Source organism: Elephas maximus, chromosome 1, assembly GCF_024166365.1.
Source record: "Elephas maximus indicus isolate mEleMax1 chromosome 1, mEleMax1 primary haplotype, whole genome shotgun sequence".
Classification (NCBI taxonomy): domain Eukaryota; kingdom Metazoa; phylum Chordata; class Mammalia; order Proboscidea; family Elephantidae; genus Elephas; species Elephas maximus.
In genome coordinates, this window is record NC_064819.1 from 99,552,237 (window position 1) to 99,577,842 (window position 25,606).

The following is a 25,606-nucleotide window of genomic DNA, read 5'->3' on the forward strand; positions in this document are numbered from 1 at the left end:
CACTGCAGCATTATTCACAATAGCAAAAGAAGGAAACAAACTAAGTGCCCATCAACAGATGAATGGATAAACAAACTATGGTACATACACAGTGGAATACTATGCAACTATAAAGAACACTGATGAATCTGTGAAATATCTCACAACATGGATGAATCTGGAGGGTATTATGCTGAGTGAAATAAGTCAATCACAAAAAGACAAACACTGTATGAGGCCACTGTTATAAAAACACATGAAAAAGTTTCCACACAGAAAGAAATAATCTTCCAGTAGTTATGAGGGAGGTTAGGGTGGGGAGGCAAAAATACTAACTAGATAATAGATAAATGGTACCTTCTGTGAAGGGTAAGACAGTACCCAAAACTGGGGAAGTCAGCGCAACTTGATCACGGCAAAGTCATAGAAGCTTCACAGACACATCCAAATGCCCTGAGGTACGAGCTACTAGGCTGAGGGCTGGGGACCATGGTTTTGAGGGACGGAGACACCTAGCTCAGTTGGTGTAACATAGTCTATAAAGAAAATGTTCTAAATCTGACTGTGGTTAGTAGCCTCTGGGGTCTTTAAAAAGCCTGAGAGCAGCCATCTAAGATACATCTACTGGTCCCATCCTCGCTAGAGTAAAGGAGAATGAAGAAATCCAAAGACACAGGGAAAGATTTGTCCAAAGGACTAACGGACCACAACTGCCACAACCTCCACGAGACTAGAAGGTGCCAAGTTACCACCACTGACTGCTCTGGCAGGGGTCACAATAGAGGATCCCGGACAGAGCAGGAGAAAAATGTAGAACAAAATTCAAAATCACAAAAAGAAAGATCAGGCTGGCTTGTCTGCCAGAGATTAGAGAAACCTTGAGAGTATAGGCCCCGGCCACCATTTTAACTCAGTACTGAAGTCAATCCTGAGGTTCACCCAGCAGCCAAAGATTAGACAGGTCTATAGGGCCAACATTAACACACGTGAGGAATGTGCTTTGTAGTTCAATCATGTACATGAGACTAGTGGGCAAACCAGCCCAAAAGCAAAGATGAGAAGGCAGGATGGGACAGGAAAACTGGACAAATGGAACCAGAGAAACTGGGGTGGAGAAGGGGTGACTGCTGACACATTGCAGGGTTGGCAACCAATGTCACAAAGCAATTTGTGCATTAACTGTTTGACGAGAAACTAATTTGCTCTCTAAACTTTAACCTAAAACACAATAAAAAACAAAACAAAAACTGAAGATACACCCCCCTCCCCTTAAAAAGGGAACAAGTCTAGAGAGCTTTAAGGTCAAGTACTACTACATTTTCAAAGAAGGGTTAACTGGATAATTCCTCTTTTTAATAAACTGTTCCAATATATCCTGAATGTTGGAAAAGCTTTCCAGTTATTCTAGGACACTTGCGTAACCTTGAGAAAAATATAACACACACACACACGCACACTCAGATACACACACACTACACAGAAAACTACTGGTCAGTCTCATTAATAAGCTACATATACCATTACTGAAAATAACATAAAAGCAGGCACAAAAGGATAATTCAACCTCAGGAAATCTATTAATGCTATTTACTACGTAAACATATCAAAAGGAGAAAAATGATACAAAAAAATAAAGACATTTGGTAAAATTCACAATGCATTTCAGATTGAAACCCTTGGTAAACTAGGAAAAAAGTAGAGGGAAGCTTACTCAACATAATTAAAGATATCGGCTAGAAACCCATAAAAGTATCATACTTAATTGTGAAATATTAGAAGCATTCCCACAAAAGACAAAAGATGTTCACTACAAGAACACAGTTTCATGGCTATTTTTCGAAGTTTTACAGGAAATCTATACTGGAAGGCTTTAGCAAGAAGAGTAGATACCATACAAAATAAAAATACAATGCTGTTTCCACACACCAGCAATAACCAACAAAAAATTTGATAAAAAGGACAATTTACAATAGTAGTAAAATGAATTTTAAAATATAAGAACAAGTACAAGAAATACATAAGTCTGAAGGGTATGTTGTTGTTGCTAGTTGTTGTCAAGTTGCTTTAAACTTATGGCAACCCCATTATGCGCAGAGAACTGCTCTATAGGGTTTTCAAGGCTTTAGAAGCAGGTCACTGGGCCTGCCTTCCAAGGAGCTTCTGGGTGGATTTGAAGGTTTGAACCGCCAACCTTTCCTAGTTGTCCAGAGATTAACCATTTGTGCCATGCAGGGAGCCTTGCATGAAAGAAACACAGAAAGACAAACAGACAAAAAGCAAACAAAAAGAAAGAAAAGCTATGGAACGTTTCTAAATGGGCAGAATCAAAACTGCAAACAGGCCAATTCTCCCTAAAGTAATCTATAAATTCAAAGTAATCTAATGGTAACCAACAGGTTATTTTGTAGAACCTGACTAGTTAAATTTTGGAAAAGGAAGTTGGCAAAACTTGCCAAAAAATTCTCAAAAAGAGAAATTAGTGGAAATTTGAACTACGAACAACAAAATACAATGAACAGTTATAATAATTATAACCCTGTAGTACTGGTACTGGGTAAGATTGAAATCCAGACACTGACACAATAAATACGGGAATTTAGTATTAATATGCCATTTAAAAACAATGGGGGGAAAAAAGAGCTCTTTATTTAATTCACTGGGAAAATTGGCTATTTGGGAAAGAAGTTAAATGCCCTCTATCACCACCACCACTTATCACGCATAAATACAAACCTCAGATACACTAAGGAGCTAAACCTAAAACACAGAAGCCTCATAAAGATGAAAAAAATTTTATATGCCAACAGACAATTAACCAGATGAAAAGATAAGCCATCTTTCAAGACAATATTTGCAAAACATTTTTAATATAATTTATCTTGTTGCTGTTGAGAATATACACAGCTGAACATACACAAATTCAGTAATTTCTACATCTGCAATTCAGTGACACTAAGTTATTGGAGTTGTGAAACCATTTTCACCCTCCTTTTCTGACTATATTTAACAAAGAGTACCCAGAGAATACAAAGAGCTCTTTAAAAACACAATGATATACAGCCTATGGTAGAGACTTAACTACACTACATTTTCTAGACTCCTTTGCACTGGATATGGGTTTGTGTTTAACTTCTTACCAAGGACCTTGAGTAGAAATGGGGAATGTCACTTCAGGTTCTGGGACTTACGACATCCATCCATGTATACAGCTTTCTTTAACCCACTGCCTAAAATCCACCAAATCCTAATGTGGACTTGAGACAATGACAACGCTTTAAAGAATGGTCGAGCTCAAGTCCCCAAATGACAGTAAAGACACCTGGGACTACTAATATGTGAGAAATATCTTTTCTAAGCCACTGAATTACTGTTCGGTCTATAAAAGCAACTGTGGTAGACAAAATAATGGCCCCCAAACACGTCAAAGTCCTAATCTCTGGATCCTGCGACTATGTTACCATATGGCAAAAGGATCTTGAAATGGGGAGATCATCCTAGATCATCGGGTGGACCCAATTTAATCATAAAAGTCATTAAAAGAGAGAGATGGGAAGGTCAGAGTCAGAGGAGATGCGATGACAGGACAATAGAAGCAGAGACCAGTGATATGACAAAGGGGGCATAAGCCGAAGAATGCAGGCAGACTCTAAAAGCTGGAAAAGGAAAAGAAACTAATTCTCCCTTAGAGTTTCCAGAGGAATGCAACCCTGCCAACACATTTTAGACTTTTGGTCTCCAGAACTGTGAGATAATAAATTTGTATTGTTCTAGCCACTGAGTTTGTAGCAGTTTCTTACGACAACAACAGGAAATAATACAGCAGTCTAGCATTACATAAACCAACAGTAATTCACAGAAAAGATTCAAATGGTCCATGAACCCATGAAAAGATCCTCAACATCGACAGAATCAGGGAAACAAAACAAAGATCATTTTTTGTCCACTGACTTGGCAGGAATTAAAAGGATTAATTCCTCATGTTTGGAGGGGGTGGATAGGCACTCTTATACGCTGTTGATGGGATTAAAATTGGTGAAGTCTTTTTGAAAGGGAATTTGGTAGTTTAAATTTTAAAATACACATGTTCTTTGACTGAGTAAACCTACTGCCAGGAGGCAGTAAACAGGAATGGTTAAGAGCAGAGGCGCTAGAGGTGATAGCCTGCATCTGAATCCCTGTTCTATCATCATCTATAGAATGAGGAAAATAGCTGCCATGAGAATCTGACATACACACATGTATAATGATCCATTTATCATTTTCCAAAAACACATGTACACAGGCACATATACTGGTATATAAACACACAAGAAGGGGACTTTTAGGAGGATTTTAAGGATACAGACAACTGTTGACAGTGGTTCCCCCTTGAAAAGAGTGAAGTAAGGATATGGGAGAACAGAAGGGGAGGTTTTCATATTTTGTCCTATATATTACAACTACGAATTGTTGGAATCGCTCCCAATGAGAATTATTCATGAAATATTTGCATCATTTTAAAAATAGGCAAAATACTTTTAAAAACACAACTCACTATTGGGTTGGGAAAAGTGCTAGGAATGCCACTCTCATATCAAGCCTTTCCATCTCCCAGCATCATTTCCTTTCCCGAACTGCCCCTCCATAACCTGGCAAGGCTGCCAACCATATGATCCAAGCAAGGTCAATCAGAATTTGTGAGAATTAGAATTCCTTTTTGGAGAAATTGATATGGATGCTGGGAACAGCTCTATTTCTGAAATCTTAAGCAATGAGGACCAAGGAGTTGCCAGAGGTGATTACTGCTGCCACTTGGGGATAGAATCTGTGAGAATGAAGTCCAAATATAGGTAAATAAAGTTAACACATATTGACTGGGGTAGAGAAAGGCAAATCTACTGAGATACATTCAGATCCCCGCATTCTGGACAGTTCCCTACCTACTAACCACTAGATCTAGACTAAGCTAGTTTCAATTTGGTTATTTATGAACAGGAAGGGTTCTAAACAAGATACATACATACAGTTTGGCCATAAGCACATTAACTTTTGAACTACTCCATTTCTAGGTATTTAACCTAAAAATTAAGATGTACATAAAGATTTAGATATGATGAAGTTCATCACGGCATTTACTACAGCAAAAAGCTACAAACAGAAACTTCAAGAGGATGGACTGCACAATCATTTATGCATTTATACTATCTCCTTGCTTAAAACCAATAAAATTAAAATAAATCCACGAAGATGTACAGATAGTGAGAGACAGCAAAGTCCCGCCAACCTAGAAAAAAAGGGTAAGGTGAGCTGATGTGGAGGAGGCAGGCAGCCAACCTGTGTTAATATATGTACGCTTACTTGTATGTGTGTGCATATATGTGTACGTACAGACACACACACATGTATTTTTAACAAGTGTTAGCATACAATACAATGTTCAAGGCATTCCTTTCTTCGTTTAGTAGCAATTTGGAAATCATTTCTTAAGTAGTTAATAGAAGTGCTTCATAACAAAGGAAGGATGTACCCCAATTTTTAAAAATAGTTTAATCTCTGTGGACAGTTGTTTCCAATGTCACAATCAATCATGAATAACCTTGTTCTTATTTTTTTTTCCCACACACATGAGCATGTATATCAGTGACACAAATTCCTAGAAGAGGAATACCAGGTCAAAGGTATGTGCAGTTTACTTTTTGATACATATTGTCAAATTGTCCTTCATAGATGCTATGCCAATTTACACTCCCATCAGCAACATATGACTGACTGTTTCTCCACCTCCTTTTCAAAACCAACCTGGTAGCGAAGCACAGAATCTCAAAGTGTGGTAAAAGCCCTGTAATTCAAGCTGATCACACTGGTAGCTGTGTTGATTAAGTGAAAAAGCCAGTTAAAGCAGAGACTCAGAGAAAATTATATATACCTTAAATATATATTATAACCTAAAACATACAAATGAACATTCAGTTATTCATCAATCTTTAATGCAGATCTCAGGCATGTGGACGTACAGTCACCCTTTTTGCTTCAATCACACCCATGATGTGTATCATCTATACCTTCCAAGTTGTGGTTTCTTTAAAGTGAAGTAAGAACTTGAAAATAACTGAGAATCCATAAAAAAGAATGACGAAGATTGCTAAGAACTGATATGGACTGATATCCAGAAATTACTGATTAGGGGAATAAAAGTACTGTACAAATGAATGTATATAGTATGCTTGCTGCTTTATGCATAACAAAGAGGGAGAAATAATATCTATGTATTTGCTTACTTTTACAAAAAGAAGATAGATCAGAATTGATGAAACGGTTATTTTTATTTAGGTAGGGAATAAGGTGGAAACAAGAGTTCTTGCACTATATACATGTCTTAATTGATAAAATAAAATGAAATAAAAATCATAAAAAAAAAGAAAAGCCCAAAACTGAATACAAACAGATGAACAAATAAACCTAGCTATATTAGATTGATAAAATAACCACAGAAAAACACTCAGGAAATACCAGACACAGCTCTCTGATCGTGTACCCTTAGGTGGGATATATTCTGAGGACTTAAAGAACTACCAAAGAATTTTGAACTTTATTGGTGAATAATCTTGAAACTCTTTTGTATATTCTACAGGAAAGAAAAAGAAATACATAGATGTCCTTGAGAACCAGGAAGAAGGGTATCTTAGTCATCTACTGCCGCTGTAACAGAAATACAAGTGGATGGCTTTAACAAAGAGAAACTTATTTTCTCACAGTAAAGTAGTCTAAATGTCCAAATTGAGGGGGTCAGCTCCAGGGGAAGGCTTTCTCTGTCAGCCTTCTCATCAATCTTTCCCCGGACTAGGAGCTTCTCTGTGTAGGGATCCCGAGGCCAAACGATGCACTCTGTTCTTGGTACTGCTTTCTTGGTGGCTTTGAGGTCCCCCTGTCTCTCTGCTCTCTTCTTTCTATCTCAGGAGACTGCCTCCAGCCAGACACAATCCAATCCTGTGAGTCCTGCCTCAGGAACACAACAGCCCATCCTCCCTCATTAACATCATAGAGGCAGGATTTACAACATACAGGAAAATCACACAATATGGAGAATCACGGCCTAGCCAAACTGGTACACACATTTTTCAGGGGATATAATTCAATCCATTATAAAGGGATACACAAATATGGAATGTGGGAAGGTTAAGAAAAATTGAAGTTTATCTGAACAGGAAGTATGTATGAACTCATTACACACACCAAACCCAAACCAAACCCAATGCCGTTGAGTTGATTCTGACTCATAGCGACCCTACAGGACAGAGTAGAACCGCCCCATTGAGCTTCTAAGGAGCGCCTGGTGGATTCGAGCTGCTGACCCTTTGGTTAGCAGCCGTAGCACTTAATCACTATGCCACCAGGGTTTCCTCTGTTTGTGAGGCTGTTGGTAAACAGGCACTCTGATACACTGCTGGTGAGAATGCAAATGGTACAACACTGCCGGAGGGAAATATGGCAATACCGAATAAAACGACTTGCCTTTCAACCTAGCAATCCTACTTCTGGGAAATCTACCCTTAAAGATTCCAACAATCTGAAAATGTATATGCACAAAGTTATTCATTGCAGCATTGTCTGTAACTGGATAATAACGTAAACAACCTAATCGTCCATACATGGGAAAGTGACTGAATAAAACCAAACCACATCTGTTGCCATCGAGTTGATTCCTACTCATAGTGACCCTATAGGACAGAGTAAAACTTGTCCCACAGGATTTCCAAGGAGCGAATGGTGGATTCAAACTGCTGACCTTTCAGTTAGCAAGTGAGTTCTTAACCACTGCACCATCAGGGCGCCAGTGGCGGAATAAACAGTGGTAAATCCACACAATGGAGCGCTATGCCGCTATAAGAGAGATAAATAAAGATAATGAGGAAGTCCTTTAAGAATAGATATGGAGTGATTTCCAAGACATGCTGCTAAATGGAAAAGCAAAGGGCAAAGAACTATCTATAGCATGCTACCTTTCATGTAAGCAATAAGAAGATACAAAAAAGATAAATACATGTACCTGCTCATTTGTGCAAAAAGAAATACAAGAAGGATAAACTAGAAACTAAAGTGATAGAAGACTCTCTGGGTGGTGGAAATGGTTAATTAACAGAAAAGTTGGAAGTTTGAGTTCACCCACAGGTGCCTTGGAAGAAAGGCCTGGTTACCTACTTTCAAAAAATCAGCCATTGAAAACCCTAGGGAGCACAATTCTACTGACACACCTGGGGTCGCCATGAGTTGGAATGGAGTCAAAGGCAAAGGGTTAAAGCAGTAGGGGATTAGAGGGTAAGTGGGAAAGCAGAGAGGAGGGGAAGGGATCTGGGTAGAAGGAATGAAGACGATACAGTATACTTCTGAGTACTTTTTTTTTTTGCATAATTTTGACTCTTTAAATCTACAGTAATATTTCCTATACCTCCCAAAATAAACAAGTAGAACCAACCAGGATGTGAGGAGAATCCAAAATGGAATACAAACACTAACAAATGAACTATGCCAAATGAACATTACATTTTCAGCATATGTTGAAAAGTTTTTTCCCAGTTTGTTTGGTTTTAACTTTCTTTATGCCCCCCTCTTTCTTTGCCCCTATTGAAAAATTCTTATGTAATAAAATACATCAATCTTTCTATATATATGTGTGTGTGTGTATATATATACACACACACACACACAGCTTTTGGTCATGCTTAGAAGGCCTTCCCTACACCAAGATTTTCTATTTTTAACCTTTTTACTTTTTTTTTCTTATATTTCACAGTTTCTTTTCTTTTTTGTTCGTTTTTCCCCTAATGTTTAAATTCTGGACCCATCCGGAATTTATTTTGTTAAAAAGAACAAGGTAGGGATATAATTTTTTTTTACCTTTTTTACCCCAATTATCCCAAAAGTACTAATTATATAATTCCTCTTTTCTGAACTCATTTGAAATATAACCTTTATGGTACTAAATTCCCATGTGTTTGGCTCTACTTCTGGACTCTCTATTCCGTTCCACTACTTTGTCTACTTAAGGGCAAGTACCAAGCAATTTTAACTAATATAACTCTGCAGTATATCTTAATATCTGGTAGGGAATCCCACCTCTATTCTTATTATTATACTTTTCCAGAATATTCTTGGCTATTCTTACATTTGAATTTTTCTATAAAGTTGAGAATCTGCTTTAGTTCTTAACAGAATATTGTTTTTACTAGGATGTAAAATATATCGATTAATTTAGGGAGAACTAATTATTATGTTACTGTGGAAGAAAAGGCCTGGCGATCTGCTTCAGTTAAGATTACAGCCAAGAAAGCCCTATGGAACAGTTGTACTCTGTAACACATGGGGTCGCCATGAGCTGGAATCAACTTCAATAACAGCCATGTAAATCTGAGTCTTCTAAACTAGGGTACGTCTCAAAGTATTAAAATATTTTAGATTCCTTATTATTCATACGCACCCAGCAATACAATTGTTTCCAAAATGGAAATAGGGAACTTTACTAGAAGCATTAATTAGTTGTTCCAGCTTCTGTTTAGTGTAGGGCAATCCCAAAGAAAGGGCCCAAAAATAACATCATGGCTTCTGCCACCTAAGATCTTCAACAGATAAAAGGACTGAGATATCACGGAAACCTATTACTATACCTATAGCAACAAATTGCCCGACAAACTTCTTTTTTTGTGTGCTTTAAGTGAAAGTTTACAAATCAAGTCCATCTTTCATATAAAGACTTATACACACCTTGCTATGTACCCCTAGCTGCTCTCCCCCTAATGAGACAGCATACTCCTTCTCTCCACCCCGTATTCCCTGTATCCATTCAACCAGTTCCTGTCCCCCTCTGCCTTCTCATCTTGCCTCCAGACAGGAGTTACCCACATAGTCTTCATGTGTCTACTTGAGTCAAGAAGTCCATTCCTCACCAGTATCATTTTCTGTGGTATAGTCCAGTCCAATCCCTGTCTGAAGAGTTGGCTTTGGGAGTGGTTCCAGTCTTGGGCTAACAAAGGGTCCGGGGACCATGACCTCTAAGGACCCTCTAGTCTCAGACCATTAAGTCTTTTCTTTTTATAAGAATTTGAGGTCTGCATCCCACTGCTCTCTTGCTCCAACAGGGATTCTCTGTTGTGTTCCCTGTCGGCAGTCATCAGTGGTAGCTGGGTACCATCTAGTTCTTCCGATCTCAGGTTGATGCAGTCTCTGGTTTATGTGGCCCTTTCTGTCTCTTGGACGCATCTTTACCTTATTTCTTTGGTGTTCTTCATTCTCCTTTGCTCCAGGTAGGCTGAGGCCAATTGATGCATCTTAGATGGCTGTTTGTTAGTGCTGATGACCCCAGATGCCATTTACCAAAATGGGATGCGGAATGTTTTGATACATTTTGTTATGCCAACTGACCTAGTTTTCCCCTGAAAGCATGGTCTGCAAGCCCCCGTCCCTACTACTTTGGCTTTTGAAGCGTTTGGTTGTATTCAGGAAACTTCTCTGCTTTTGGTTTAGTCCAGTTGTGCTAACCTCTCTTGTATCCAACATAAACTTTTAAGAGCTTAAAATCATGCCTGAATCTGGGTTTCTAAATACCAAATCCCAGTAAAAGGAATCATGGCTCCTCAGAGAAATGGCTTATTCTAGGAATGAGGCAAGGAAAAGACAAGAGGAATTTGTGACATCTTGTTGCCCAGGAAGTATAAAACTGCTGAAAGAATGAAGGAGACATGTCAAAAAGATAAGAAGCCAGCTTGAAGGGGTTCCCACTGGCCAAATTAGAGAATTTGAACATCAATTTAATGATAGCAATGGATTAAAGCCTACTGAAAAAAACAGGCTCCATTAGTTCATACCAATGACGATGGCTATGATGATGAATAAATGAGTGGGGAAAGTTCTTCCTAGTACTACTATGCTGACCAATAACTATATAAGGAAATAGTATAATTAGATAATCATCATTTTGCAACTATCATATTAACAATTGATTTAGACAAAAACCAGCAATGAAAGCTAAAACTAATTGTGAAATTTCAATGAGGAAAAAATTACTTATACAGGTCAAATAATCTCTCCACAAACTACTCATTAATTACAAAGACAAAAACCATCATGTCACGGCGGAGAAACTTGGCAGTAATCAAAGGTAACATCACCGATACTGGGACAAATATGAATCCCTCCTGAGGAGATGCCACAAGGAAGATACAATTTACTTAGGTAGTATCAACACGCATAACCTAAGTCACAAGAAAACAGACAAACCCAAATTGAGGGCCATCCTATAGAAGAAATGGCCCATACTTTTCAAAGAAATCATTGTCAGGAAAGACAAAGCTGGCTGTGCAAAGTTTTAAAGAGACATAAAAACTAAAATCAATGTGTGATCCTGTGCTGGACTCTGGACCAAAAAAAGCCTTTATCTATAAAGGACATCGGGACAATTGCCAAAATTTAAACAGGAGCTTTAGATAAAGCCAAAGTAATAAAGTAATAAAGCCAAAGTGATGTTTCATTTGCTGATTTTGATGATACTGTGATTATGTAAGTAACTCCTTGTTCTAAGAAAATACTTAAGTATTTATGGAAAAAGGGGCATGATGTCTGTAACTTACTCTAAGTAGTTCAGAAAACAAAGCTTTTTCTGGCATCCACATCTTACACATTTAGGATTGGATTGGCCAACAAGCTTGAGAGACCTTATTTTCGGCAAGGTTCACAGCCTACATTTATAATAAACAGCCACTAGATGGCACCCTGTTCTATCCCATTGCCGTTCAGTCGATTATGACTCAGAGTGACTCTACAGAACCAGGTAGAACCGCCCCATAGGGTTTGCAAGGAGCACTTCGAGGATATTCAAACTGCAGATATCCGGGTTAGCAGCTGAACTCTTAACCGCTGGGCCACCAGGGTTTCCACGGCCTACATTCATGATTAACAGCCATTAGATGGCACCCTGTTGGTGACTGCCTAATTTCTGGAGCCTGGGTTTCCACAAGCAGCATGCTTTTAGGCACTGGTGGCACAGTGGTTAAGCACTCGGCTGCTAACCACAAGGTCGTCGATTTGAACCCACCAACTGTTCCACTGGGGAAAGATGTGACAGTATGCTTCCATAAAGATTACAGCCTTGGAAACCTTATGGGGCAGTTCTACTCTGTTCTATAGGGTCGCTATGAGTCAGAATAGACTCAACAGCAATGGGTTTGGATTTCATACTTTAACAAAACTGGAGATCTTCAATAAAGCACAATTATTAGGGACTCATTTTACAATCACAATAGATTTTTCACAATGGCCTACAAGACCTTACGTGATCTGACTCTTCACTGCCCCCAAACGATTAGCTCTGACCTTATTCCCTTCAGTTGTCTCATGTAAAATGAGGGCAGGAATACCTACTTCATAGGGAACTTGTGAGGATATCTTTATCCAGTGCTTGGTCTGATAAATCTTCAAATACTTGTTCATTCATTCAACGAATTTTTGCTGAGTGCCTATATGTATGCCAGATACTTTTCTATGCACTGGAAACGCAACCATAAACTACAAAGTAGTCCCTGCCTCCAACATGTTTACATTCTAGCATGAGGTGACCAATCAGCCCAAATTTATCTGGTTCTTGAGTTTTAGCTGGTGAGTTACAAAAGTTGGGACAGCAAAAGTTATCAGTCCTACACCTCGATGTCTTCTGAGGTGATATGTGTTCTATAATGTCAGGCTATGAGAAGAGTTATAAAGAAAAAAGTAGGGTTAAGGGGACAGAGTGTGCTGATGCCGCTTTAAATCAGGTTTTCACATCTGAGTAAGGGTTTGAAGGCGGTAAGGGGCACTAGGGCTCAATCTGGAATAATTCAGAAGAAACTGACTTGAAGACAACGTGTTTAGGGTCTTAGAAATGATTTTGCTCTGGCTTCGAATAACAGACTAAAAGCTGACTGGAATAAGCAGCTTAGAAACCCTGGGTTACTTACATGTCAACTGTAATATTTTATTTCTTTCTGCTCTAACAGATACCTAAAATGTGGAAGCGGTTTTGAAACTGAATGGATAGAGGACTCAGAAGGAATTGAGAACTGTTAACAGCGGAAATGAAGCAGACGGCGAGGACCGGCGGCAGCAGAGATCTGACAGCAGCAGAGCCAGGAGTGAGCCGACTCCTGTAGCATGGAGCTGACTGCCTGTGCGCCGCAGGCAGCTTCCTGGTAGAGTGGGGTGTCTCCGGGCACTTAGCAGTTGAGCTAGGCTTGCCGACCCATGGAGCAAGAGCACTGAGTGCCTTCTGGCTGAAGTTTACTGGCGATGTGGGGTACCTCCAGGCACTTACTGGTGGAGCTACAGAGCTCTGGAACACTTGCCCCAGCAGAGCAGATGTGGGTGTGAGGCCCAAGGAGCCAAGAGGACAAGGAACCAGGAAGCAGAAGCTGAAGAGACAAGGAACACAGGAAGCTGAGCTGCCTCAGTTTCAAAAGGTATGCCCAGGACCACTGGGGTTTCAAAGGGTGGAGCCATGGCCTCTGGTGTTTCTAAGGGTGGAGTCGCCACTCAGATGGATGAGAATGGTGAACCTAAAGCCAAGGGAGCAGAATTGCTGTCCCAGTGGGCCTAGAAGGCAGAACTGAAGCCCAAAGCCGAGGGTTCTCCACTCAGAATCTAGAGAGTGTGGCCAATATCTAGAGTCTGGAGGGCAGGGCTATTGTGTAAATGGTCTCAGAGAACAAACAATTATTTTCGAGGCCTTAAGGGCTAATGTAATGTGTTCTGACTTGCTTGGTGCCTGTTATGCCTTCTTTCCCTCCCATTTCTTCTTTTTTGTAATGGCAATGTGTAGCTTATGCCTGTTCTGCCATTGTATTTTAGAAACAGATAACTTGTATTCTACATTTCACAGATTAAGAGGAATTTTTGGATTTTGGACTTGGAGTTGAATTAAGACTTCTGGAACAATAGGATGGGGTGAATACGTTTTACATGTGGCAAGGTCATGAATTTTGGGGGCCCAAAGGGTAGAATGTCATGGATTGAATTGTGTCCCCCAAAAATATTGACAACTTTGTTAGGCCATGATTCCCAGTATTGTGTGGTTGTCCTCCATTTTGTGATTTTCTTGTGTTATAAATCATAATCTTCGCCTGCGGTTAAACAGGATTAGGGGAGAACGAAACACCCTTGTTCAGGTCACATTCCTGATTCAATGTAAAAGGAGTTTCCCTGGGATGTGAACTGTACTATCTTTTATCTTACAAGCGATAAAATGAAACGGAAGCAAGCAAAGAGTTGGGGACCTCATGCCACCAAGAAAGCAGTGCCGGGAGCAGAGCATGTCCTTTGGACCCAGGGTTCCTACATGGAGAAGCTCCTAGTCCAGGGGAAGATTGATGACATGGACCTCTCTCCATAGCCGAAAGAGAGAGAAAGCCTTCAGCTGGAGCTGATGCCCTCAATTCTAGCCTATTAGATTGTGAGAGGATAAAATTTCTGTTTCTTAAAGCCATCCACTTGTAGTATTTCTGTTACAGCAGCACGAGATGACTAAGACAGGCTATAAATAAAAATTAGGTTGGGTTAAGCAGACAGAGTATGCTGTTGCCATTTGAACCGATTTTTCACATCTGAGTTTGACGGAGGTAAGGGGCAGTAGGGCTTAATCTGGAATAATTCAGGAGAAGAAACTGACTTGAAGACAATGTGTCTAGGGTCCTGGAAATGATTTTGCTCTGGCTTCAAATAAGAGACTAAAAGCTGGCTGGAATAAGCACCTTAGAAGCTCTAGGTTACTTACAAGTAAACTGTAATATTTTATTTCTTTCTGCCTCAGGGAAGAGGGGAATTGTAGGATGTCCTAATGCAGAAAGCTATCTTCTAGGAACTGGAGGAAAATCATATTTGTGTATTTACCTCCCTTAAAACGCACCGCCATCGAGTCGATTCCGACTCATAGCGACCCTATAGGACAGAGTAGAACTATAGAGTTTCCAAGGAGCGCCTGGTGGATATGAACTGCCAATCTCTGTTAGCAGCTGTAGCACTTAACCATTACGCCACCAGGGTTTCCTTACCTCCCTTAAGAGACTGTAAGCCCCTTGAATATAAGGGCTGTGTTTTAGTCATCTCTGTTTTTTTTGGTTGTTGGTTCTGTATCCCTTCTAAAGTATCACACCTACTGAGAACTGATACAAAGATGACATATGATACTATTTTAAGTTCCAGGACCTGCATACAGTGGCGCTCAATAAATGCTGAATTTCTTCCACCAACACTTTTTCCACATCTATTCTTCCTGACAGAAAACTCCTTTCTTTTGCAAGGTAACAATCTTTTACAACTTCTTTATGAAGCTAATTTTATCTGAACTTAATTTCTGAGACATACGCAAATAATTTCAATTCAGAAATTCTAAACTGGAGCTAAGATTTGGCAACATCAAAACAAGTTTATAAGTTTATGCCTAAGTTTATTAGGTATTATATAAAAATCATTCAATATAACCCATCCCTGATCTTTAGATGACTATACACTCCAATATAGACCTGATACAGACACATACATAGAAAACACCAAAAGATGAGTTAAAACTATTTGTTTGATACACAAATAGTAATTAAGAAACTTCACATATATGCCACCAATGACTGCCCTGACAGGGAACGCAACAGAGAATCCCTGATGGAGTAGGAGAAAAGTGGGATGCAGACTTGAAATTCTACTAAAAAGTCCAGGTTCAATAGTGTGGCTGAGACTGGAGGGAGCCCAGAGGTCATGGCCCCCAGACTTTGTTAACCCAAAGCTAAAGCCAACTCTTCAGACAAAGATTAGACTGGACTATAAGACATAAAATGATACTGGTGAGGAGTGTGCTTCTTAGCTCAAGTAGACTGTGTGGGAAGCTCCTGTTTGGAGGCGAGATGAGAGGGTCAGAGGGGGGACAGGAGCTGATTGAATGGACACAGGAAATATAGGGTGGAGAGGAGGAGTATGCTGTCACACTGTAGGGATAGCAATTAGGGTCACGTAGCAGTGTGTGTATATGTTTTTGTATGAAAAACTGACTTGAGTTGTAAACTTTCACTTAAAGCACAATAAAAAAAATCATAATTAAAAAAAGAAAAAATATCATATAAAGGTCCAAGGTGTGAAAGAAAGCAGTCATCAGAGCACATCAACTCAGCTCTGGGCTAGGCACTCATCCTCAGAACCTCACCATCTGCAATAAGGCCAACTCAGACTCTTAAAAGTCAAATGAAACTGTTTAAGTTCACCCAACAATGGTGTTGGAGGCACATTTAACCCACAACTGTGTGATTCAAAAAGACAGGCTCTTTTTCGTAAATAGCTCCTATTCCCAGGGAGTATGTTGCTGTTGTTGTTAGCTGCCAATTAAGTTGGCCCCTGACTCATGACGACCCCATACACAATGGAACAAAACACTGCCGGTCATGTGCCATCCCCGTGGTCAACTGTGTTTTCATTGGGTTTTCGGGAGTAGATTGCCAGGCCTTTCATCCTAATTCATCTTAGTCTGAAAGCTCTGCTGAAACCTGTTCAGCATCATAACTACATGCAAGCTGGTAGCTACACGTGAGGTGCACTGGCCAGGAATCAAAGCTGAGCCTTGGAAGTGTTCTATGCAAACCCACATGAAAGACAAGAACTCTTCCACTGAACCCCGACTGCCCACTCCAGTGAGTATATAACTGTATTATTCTTCCACATGAGCCTTTAGTTACCCAACTTATCCCATTACATTTTTAATATTAGCATAGAAGAGACAAGGAGTATCAAGGGAGCTTGCCACCTATCTCATGTGTAGACAGAACGTAGAGAACTTGGCATCTTTGATCAAGCGGCTTGGTGAAATGACATTCAAGAAATGTCACAGGCCGAAGAATAACACCACAACTAAGAGCAAACTGAATGAGGAAAAGGTATGGATGGAGGTATACTAGCCATTTTCATTGCCCAATAAGTTACATTTATAGTCAGCTACAAAATGAGGCTATCCTACGATTTCAGAAAACAAAAATTCAAAACACCATCCCCAAAAGGACAAGTACCCCAAATGATCCTAGGCATTTAATTTTTTTTTTCATTTAACCAAAATGAGTTGAAAGCTTATGTCCACACAAAAACCTGCACACAAGTGTTTACAGCAACACTATTCATAACTGTCAAAAATTTGCAATCTAGATGTTCTTCAATAGGTGAACAGATAAACTGTGGTACATCCATACGATGGAATATTACTTGACAATAACAAAAAAAGAAATGAGCTATCAAGCCACGAAAAGGCATGAAGGAAGCTTAAATAAATACTGCTAAGGGAAAAAAATCAGTCTGATTCCAATTATATAACATTCCAGAAAAGGCAAAACTATAGAGACACTTAAAAGATGAGGAAGTACCAGAGGTTGAGGGAGGAAGCAGGGGAGAAATGAACAGGTGTGGCACAGGGGTACACATTTATCAAAACTCATATGGCCGTACAACACAAAGAGTGAAACTAATGTAAACTATGGTCTTCAGTTAGTTAATAATACTGTATCAATATTGGGTCATCAATCATAACAAATGGGCCATAATCAATGCAAAATGTTAATAGGGGAAACTGGGGGTAGGGAGAGGGAGTATTTGGGAACTTTCTGTACTTTCTGCTCAATTTTTCTGTAAACCTAAAACTGCTCTCAAAAATAAAGTCCAGTAACCTAAAAAAATTTTTCGGTAGCCTTGTTAAATATGCCTAGAAACTAAGAACAAAGAATTGAGCAAATCAAATATTACATACAGGTTAGTGACATGACTTATGGTACCAACACTAAACTTCAAGGCACTGATGTTTGTTCACCACTATTCATGACAATTGTTATATGGTAGTTAAAATACATATTAAATGATCCCAAACTTTCTTGATAAACTATCCTAAAATACCCAACAGTACTTGTTCAAGGCATTTAAGCCACCAATAAATTTATGAAGCAATGAATTACACCCAGACTCAACCTTCATCCATACAACTAAAGGCAAGCCCTGGTACAAATGAACAACACGGTTTTTATGTATCTAGTTCCTGTCAACTGATTTTTGTGTTCAGTGGGACTATTTCGCTACTATACCTCTCTAAAAGTAAACAAAAGTATATTTAAACTATTCTGTGGTTTTTGGTAACTTTCTGAAATAATTTCTTGTTAAATTAGTTGAAAAACTGGATATTCTAGTCTTCACAGCTGATCTCATGGGTCTTTTTTCAAATTTCCATTGTTAATCCTTCAGTAAGAGGCCCATAGAACCACAGGGCTCTTCCACAATTTACCATATCTTTGGGAGAGGATGCTTGACACAATAGGCCTATTAATGCCTAATTCTCATCCTAAAGACCCTGGAGCTGAGATTACAAAGGGCAGGCTACAAACCAACTCCTGTCCCTGAACTTTCATTTACAATGGCTTCAAAAAAAAAAAAAAAAAAAAGACAAAATAATTACAAACACTTAACAATCTGGATAATCACGTAAAAACCCAGGAATCCAGTTTCTCTCAAAAAATCTGAAGACCTAGTAACACTGGACTCATCTTCTCTCTCACAGAGCAACCAGCAGAAGCTAAAGAGCCTTTTTCACTTTAGGTAGGAAGGAAGAGGGCCACTCTGTGCATTCTAATAACTACCATTCTCTTTAGTCTTACTCATAGCTTGCTTCAAAACCCATATTTAAAAAATAACTCACAACAATCAAAAATTACATACAATATTCATTTTAAGCTACAAAGATGACCCAAATAATTCTGGGAAAAAAAAAAAAAAGGCCAAAGATGATATAAAACTAAAAGCAAAATTATACAAATCTCTTCCTTCCTACCTAAAAAAAGTGGTGACATAATCCCAGAACCAGGAACTAGCCCATGCAACTTTAAAACTCAGTAACCCGACTCTACATCCCTGTGAACAAACAAAAAAGTAGTGAGCTTTCTTTGGTAATCATATAGTCAGCAGAGCATTGGCACTGTCATTCTGAGACTGTTGTATGTATACTGTGGGAAAAGGAAAATGAGTAACTATGTTGGTGCTGTTGACAACTGGAGTTTTCAGCATGGAAGAAAGGAGACAGGGATGTAAATCAAAAAAAGATAAGAAAAATCCTGGGTCCTAGGCTGATTTTTAAGCTAAGACTTCTTGGAGAAAGGGCTATTTCCTAGTCAGGTGCAAAAAAATGTACAAGATGAGCCCGGAACATATTGTCATACCAGAGAGCAAAAAAGCTAGCAAAGACAAGTCAGTTGAGTCAACCGGACTCAGGAACCATCATGAAGAGGCTCCAACTGGCCAATGATGAAACAATCAAAAAGAGCAGTCAGTCACAGAAGACCACATATTGTATGATTCCCTTTATATGAAACATCTAGAATAAGCAGATCTATAGAGACAGAAAGTAGTCCAAGTCTTTGTTCAAATGTCACCTTCTCAGTGTGCCCCTGAGCGCTCTATTTAAACGTGTAACCCCATCTCTTCTTCCCAAATCCCTGGTATCCTCTACTTTGAAATTTTTTCTGTAACATTCATTACCTAGTATACTATGTAATGTACTTATTATATCTATTGTTTATTGTCTGTCTCCCTCTACCAAAATAAAGCTCAAAGGCAGGATTTTTTTTCATTGATGTACGTAGAACAGAGCTTTGAACATGGAAGGTGTTCAAAAACTAGAGTAAAGCCTGTGAAAGCCAGAGCTTGTGTAAGGCAGAAACCTGTCAGAGAAGGAAAACTCTACTTTCCACTAATAAAGAGCAAGAGAAAAGCGGTAAGACTGCACCATCAAACGTGGAAAATTTGCAAGACCGAAAAACAAGGCAGTCCCGTTGAGTTCTGGCTCTCACAGGTTTCACTGTATTTGTTTAATGAATAGGAGTTAAACTGGATGTCTTTCTGGAGCAAATTTTTGAAAATATATATTAAAAGTCTTTAAAATGTACACACCAGTAATATACTTCTAAGAATTTATCCTAAGGAAATAATCACCAGTGTGAGCAATGATTTGTGCAAAAGCATCATTCATCTTCACTGTGAATTGTGAAAAACTGGAGAGTCCACAGTGGAACATTTAAAATGATACAGAATATTTAATGTTATGGGAAATGTTTATGATAATGTTAAGTGGGAAAAATAGGCCCAATGATTCCATTTTTGTCTTAAACGGTATGTACGTATGTATACTATATATACGTACATATTATTAGGAACTAAGATAAACTACGGTACATTCACTTAATGTTAAAAATGTCACACCCACTTGACGCTGGATGAGACTACTCCACGTGGCCTGATATGGAACCATCCCTAAGACTTGGTGAAAAAGGGCAGACCTTAAGACAATTAAGTAAGACTACACTAAATGGAACTGATAAAGAGCCAATTTCCAAGGCACACTGTTAAGTGTAAAAACATCCAATGCCATTTAATTTTTTAAAATTCTTCCAAGTTGACACTTTCTATTGCCTTCTGGATAAAAATGTTGAAAATTTTGAAGTATTTTCCCTTCTAAATCCTCATTTTGCATTTTTTGAAAATTACGAAGTAAAACCACTAACTCCCCTGACTCCAAAGATCAGTGACTGCTAGAATGAGCAAAAGCACTTCCCCGGCTCAATTAAATAGTTTTACTACCAAATTTATACTAAACCCATAAAGGTCTTTAACTGCAAATAAGGTGAAAATTACTATCCAAACTAATTTCCTGAGCTAAGTAATAAAATCAGGTATGAAATTCATTCTGAAATTATGTCCCATGAAAGCAATATCAAAAAATAGATTTTAACTGGGTTAAATTATAAAAACTTATGACAGACAGGTAAAGACACACAGCTCCTGGCATACATATTGAAAACTGAGTACTAAAGAGAGATAAAGCACAGTGCTCTTTCAGAGACATAAGCCATTGGGCCATGAAAGGGAGCCTCATTACTCAATCTCTACCTTATTTTGTTCTCAGAATCACCACAAGGAGTTATCGCTTGGAGACAGCACAGTTAGTACTCAGGGCTTTGGAGATCTGAGGTTGAATCCCAGCTTTACAACTTTCTACAGGAGTGACCTAGCATATCTCAGTTTCCTAATCTTTAAAGTACAATGGAGATCATCACCAACTTGCTTATGTCAGTAAATAAAAGCACAGCGTCTCAAAAAGTGAAATGGAGAAGGAATTATTCAAATAGGACAACTAAAAATCCCTAAAATATTTCAGTACAGGAAAAGAACCCAAAGGAAAAAAATTCTACAGTGCACTAAGCTGGCAGGCAGGAGCCCTGGATACATTATTTCATGTATCTGGGTTCTAGTTTTAAGATCTATAAAATCAAGGAACCAAAAATTCTTTCCATCTGTACCACACCATGATTAAATTACCCACCATTTACTCTCCCACTTACCTTTAAAAAGGGAATAAATTAGGGATGCCATTCACTGTTACACATAAACCCGCAAAAGCCGGAACCTACGTAAGGCGGAAACCTGTCAGAGAAGTAAAACTCAAATATTTTCCACTAAAATGAGCAACAGAAAAGTGGTAAGACTGTGCCCAGTCAAAGTTGGAAAACTTGTAATACCCAGAAAACAAGGCAGTCCCATGGAATTTGGCTCTTACAGGTTTTATTTTACTTCCAAAATTCTTCATTTAAATGCTTGCTTTTTGTATCTTTAGGTCCTCATCAATTTTCATTATAACTAAGCTACCAGTTATAATATGTGAGACTGTTTCCTTAAGTGACTTGTCCAAGGTCAGACTGCTAAAAAGTGGCAAAACCAGAGTTCAAGATTTAGACAGGTCTCACTCCAAAGACCAAACTTTATGGCATGTTCCTTCCCCAGACCCTCTCCCTGACTAATCGCTGGTAACCAGCAGCTTTCATTTGTAAAATGACTGGAAGTCATCAGGAGTGCATGGAACAGAGTCAAGTTACATAAGCCTGGTGGGACTTGAACTTCTGACTTTATAGCACTCTAACCAAGTTAATTAATAATTTCAGCTACTTAAATGGAGGCTGGAGAAAAAAAAGTCAAAATTATAAAGAAAACTACTACTTGAAAACAAATTAAAAACAACTAATTACAAGTCAACGGGGCAGTTTATTCACATATACTTTCAGGAGTCAAACTTGTGCAAGATGAAATATTCAGTAAAATGACTACTAGATTATCTGTACTAGTCCCTTCCTTTTGTGCAAGTATGGAAATAATTAAGAACACAAATAACAGTAGGTTACTGATGCTCGTGAATGAAGAAGTAACAGATAATCCAAAATTCATCTATTTGGCTTTAAAAATAAAGTATATGATCTAAATAGATAATCCAAAGTAATGAAAGTCTGGTGTTAAAAATAAAGTTTATGATCATCTATGTACATTTACCTCCCTAATTATAGTCTGATTTAGGCTAAAATAAAGATTAATTCCCTAGTAGTAAGAGAGTCCAGGACAGATAACTTCTAAATAACAGTGAATAATAAAATCACAACCTCTCTACACAAGTAGAAAACAAAACTTTTTATAATACGTTCCTATCAGACCCACAAAGAACAGCAAAACTAAAGCATGGAAAAAAAGAGCAACTTATCTAAATTTCCACTGCACACTAGAATTGGGTTAAGTCCTTACTCTTCTCATTAAACCGATCTAGGATTAACCACTGATTGTGAACAATGCATATATGGATAATCGAGTGGTAAATATATTCACATATATATAAACTCATGCTTAAATGCCCTGGTCAACAAGTGCATTGCAAAATAAAAAATTTCCTAAGACAGATAACGAATGGAGCAAGAGGTGAGATCACCTACATTTTAGCACTACTGAAAAATAAGTCATTATGTACACACACACACACACGGTCTGGTATTGTCATTCAGTAGGGTAACCTAGGAAGGCCTTTGAAATGTGTTTGATCAGCACAGAAAGAATCAGACTACCTAAAAACCAGAAATGCAAAGAAAGTCACAAGACATCGAGTAAATGGCAAAGTGTCAAGAACATAATGCAGCTACAACTAAGAATTAGATGGAGAATACAAGTTATCTAAAAGCTGGTTTCCAAGACCTTTTCCAATGAAATATTAGTACACGTAAAAGTTCTTCAGACTAAGCCTGACTTGCAGAAGCCCTCTATCGGGTGCTTCTAGTAGGCTGTGACCAACTTTGTGTTTCCCACAATAGCGCTAAACCACTGTGACGCATCCTGCGGATAAAACTGGACATGTGGCACTTAATACACCAAACCAGAATCACCTACAGTGTCAGTTAGCTCAAGAGCCTTCCCATCACTATGTGAGGGCCCCTCCAGAGGGTATCTGCATTCCGTGTGAGGTTCAGAGAGAACAGATGCTACCTGTGTACACAAAGTGGTCTGCCTGCACACCGCAAGGACCGAGATGCGCCTTGCAGGCTCAGGAAGTTGACTAGCCAGGAGAAAGCTTCATGCCCTCTATGAAAGGGAGCGTGTGGTTGGCAGAACCAAAAGTAAACATGGAAAATTCATTCAAGAATTTCCTGACGGCCTACTGTGCTGACGTTGGAGGCAAGTTAAGACGCTGGGAAGCAGGTACTGAAAACAGTCCAGAGTCCACAAATAGCCTAATAATGATCTACCAGTTCCAGGTGGGAGGCCCAAGCTACAGGAGGTTGTGCCTTCCTCTCTGGAGTTGTGTCCCAGGAGGGCTCTGCTCCCTCCAGTGGCCTGTCCTGCAGGCCTTGGGCTGCTCAGGCCAGACCCAGGCCTGCTGTTCAGAAAGACAAGCTCCTTTCCACACCGGAGAGCGACCCTCCAAGGCCGCTCCGAGGCCATGTGGCTAGGGCCGCAGGGTGCCCAAACCCGGCGCAGGTTCAAGATAGGAAACTAGACAGGAGATGCCGGAGGCAATCCAAAGAATGGGTTGTTGGGGTACAAGACTCACTTCCTTTGGGCTTTGTCCTTCTTGGCCTTGGTCCTTTTCTTTCGGGCCTGGAGCGCAAGCACTGCAGGAGAGAGGGATTGATGAAGGGCGAATGTGGAGGGAAGGAGGCGACCAAGGTGAGGGTGGAGACCTAGCAGGGCTGCCAGGCCCGGCTGCGGGGCCTGCCTCGGGGACGGCTCCGGGGCGAGAGCCGCGGCTTCAGCGAGGCGGTCGGCCGGGGGGCGGGCGGCCCACGGGGCGCAGAGCAGCGACCAGGCGGAAGGCGCCGGAGGGGGCTTGGGCCGGTTAAGGGGGCCGGCAGGCTTGGGTCTGCCTCGCCCGCCGAGGGCCGGGCCCCGCGGTGACCACAAGGCTCCGGCCGGCCTGGCGGGGAACAAGGGGCGATGACGGCCGGCGCGGGCGGACGCCCCGGTTGGGGGGCGCGGACCGGCAGCCCAGCAGCGGGGGGTGAGGGGCGTCGCCACCTCAGTGGAGGGGCGCCGCACGCCCGGGGACTCAACCACGGCGGTTAGGCGCAGCTGCGGGCTCTGACCCGGGCCTCGCCCTGGAGGCCGTTGCCCCTCGTGGCGAAGGCCGCTCCACTGCTCACCTTTCCGCTCCATGGCGAGACCGGTAACCGCCAGGCGCCTGCGCACTCGAGCGGCGGCGACTCCGGCTCCCGCCGCGGCCCAAAATCGAGCCCGCGCCCACCCCGCCCCCAGTCCCCGCCCCCGTCCCCGCCCCGTCCCCGCCTCACGTCGCCACGCGCCTGCGTATTGAGCGTGGATTCTACCACCTGCTCCTGAGAAAGGGGGGGCAGTCGGGAGTGGGAGGAGGAAGGGAAAAGGGAGCTCCGGGTTTGAGCGCTAAAGAGGTGTTTGCCACCTAGGCTTGAAAGCTCGGCCGGGTCCGGTTCGTTTGCCGAGAGGGGTTAGGAAAGGCGCAGAGGAGCGCGGCCTTGAGGATTCCCTGCGTGCTGAGTCAGAGCTCCGCAGTCAACTGGGGTGTGCCTCAGTTTCCTGGTGTGTAAAATGGAATTAATCAGACGTGTCCCAGTTCTTTCGCTGACCTATTGTAGGGGCCAGTTGAGATACTATTTAAAGAAAATGGGGGCGGGGGAGGGAATTACATGTGAGAAAGAACAGGAAGTGGGAACACAAAAGAAAGACTGAAAGGAAGTTACCTGTGACCTATTGTAACCTAAAGAACGGAAACTTAAAAAGTGAATTTTTTCTTAAATTTTTAAAGTTTAAATGAAGGCTGTAAAAGGAAAGAAAGCGATGGCAGAACAAAAACGTTTAATGTTTTCTCATTTTACCACTTTCTGTCTTTTCAGTACATTGTAAACAGACTTGTCTTTCATTTATAGTTTTATACTGTCTCAAATGCATTATCTTATTTGATGTTCATGACAACTTGTAAGGCAAGATACTTAATACTGCCACTACACAAAGAAACTAAGACTTATAATCTCGGTATCCTGACCAAATGACTCAGTCATCAAACCCTTATTGTAAAGCAGATCACAAAGTTTTTCTGTAAAGGATCATATAGTAAACGTTTAGGTTTTGCACACCATGAGACCTCTTTCTCAACTACCCAACTCTACCACTGGAACTCAAAAGCTGTCGTAGAAAATATAGGCTGGCTTTATTTATGGGTACTGAAATAGGAATTTCATGTAATTTTCACATCATAGGAAATGTTATCCTTCCTTTGATCTTTTTT

General features: G+C 40.2%; 1 protein-coding gene across 2 annotated transcripts in view; it reads right to left on the reverse strand.

Moving 5' to 3' along the window:
* The window catches only part of SRPK1 (SRSF protein kinase 1), a 72,620-nt gene extending 48,043 nt beyond the window's left edge, over positions 1-24,577 (reverse strand). The window contains exons 1-2 of one of the 2 annotated variants that reach the window (XM_049890514.1): positions 24,489-24,577; positions 23,900-23,960 (exon numbers count right to left, since the gene is read on the reverse strand). In XM_049890514.1, the coding sequence (XP_049746471.1) occupies positions 23,900-23,960; positions 24,489-24,501 (74 nt within the window). In that variant the 5' untranslated portion in view covers positions 24,502-24,577. Of the gene's footprint in view, positions 1-23,899 lie in introns of both variants that reach the window. The other variant, XM_049890507.1, reaches the window with a different exon arrangement.
* Positions 24,578-25,606: the final 1,029 nt, after the last annotated feature.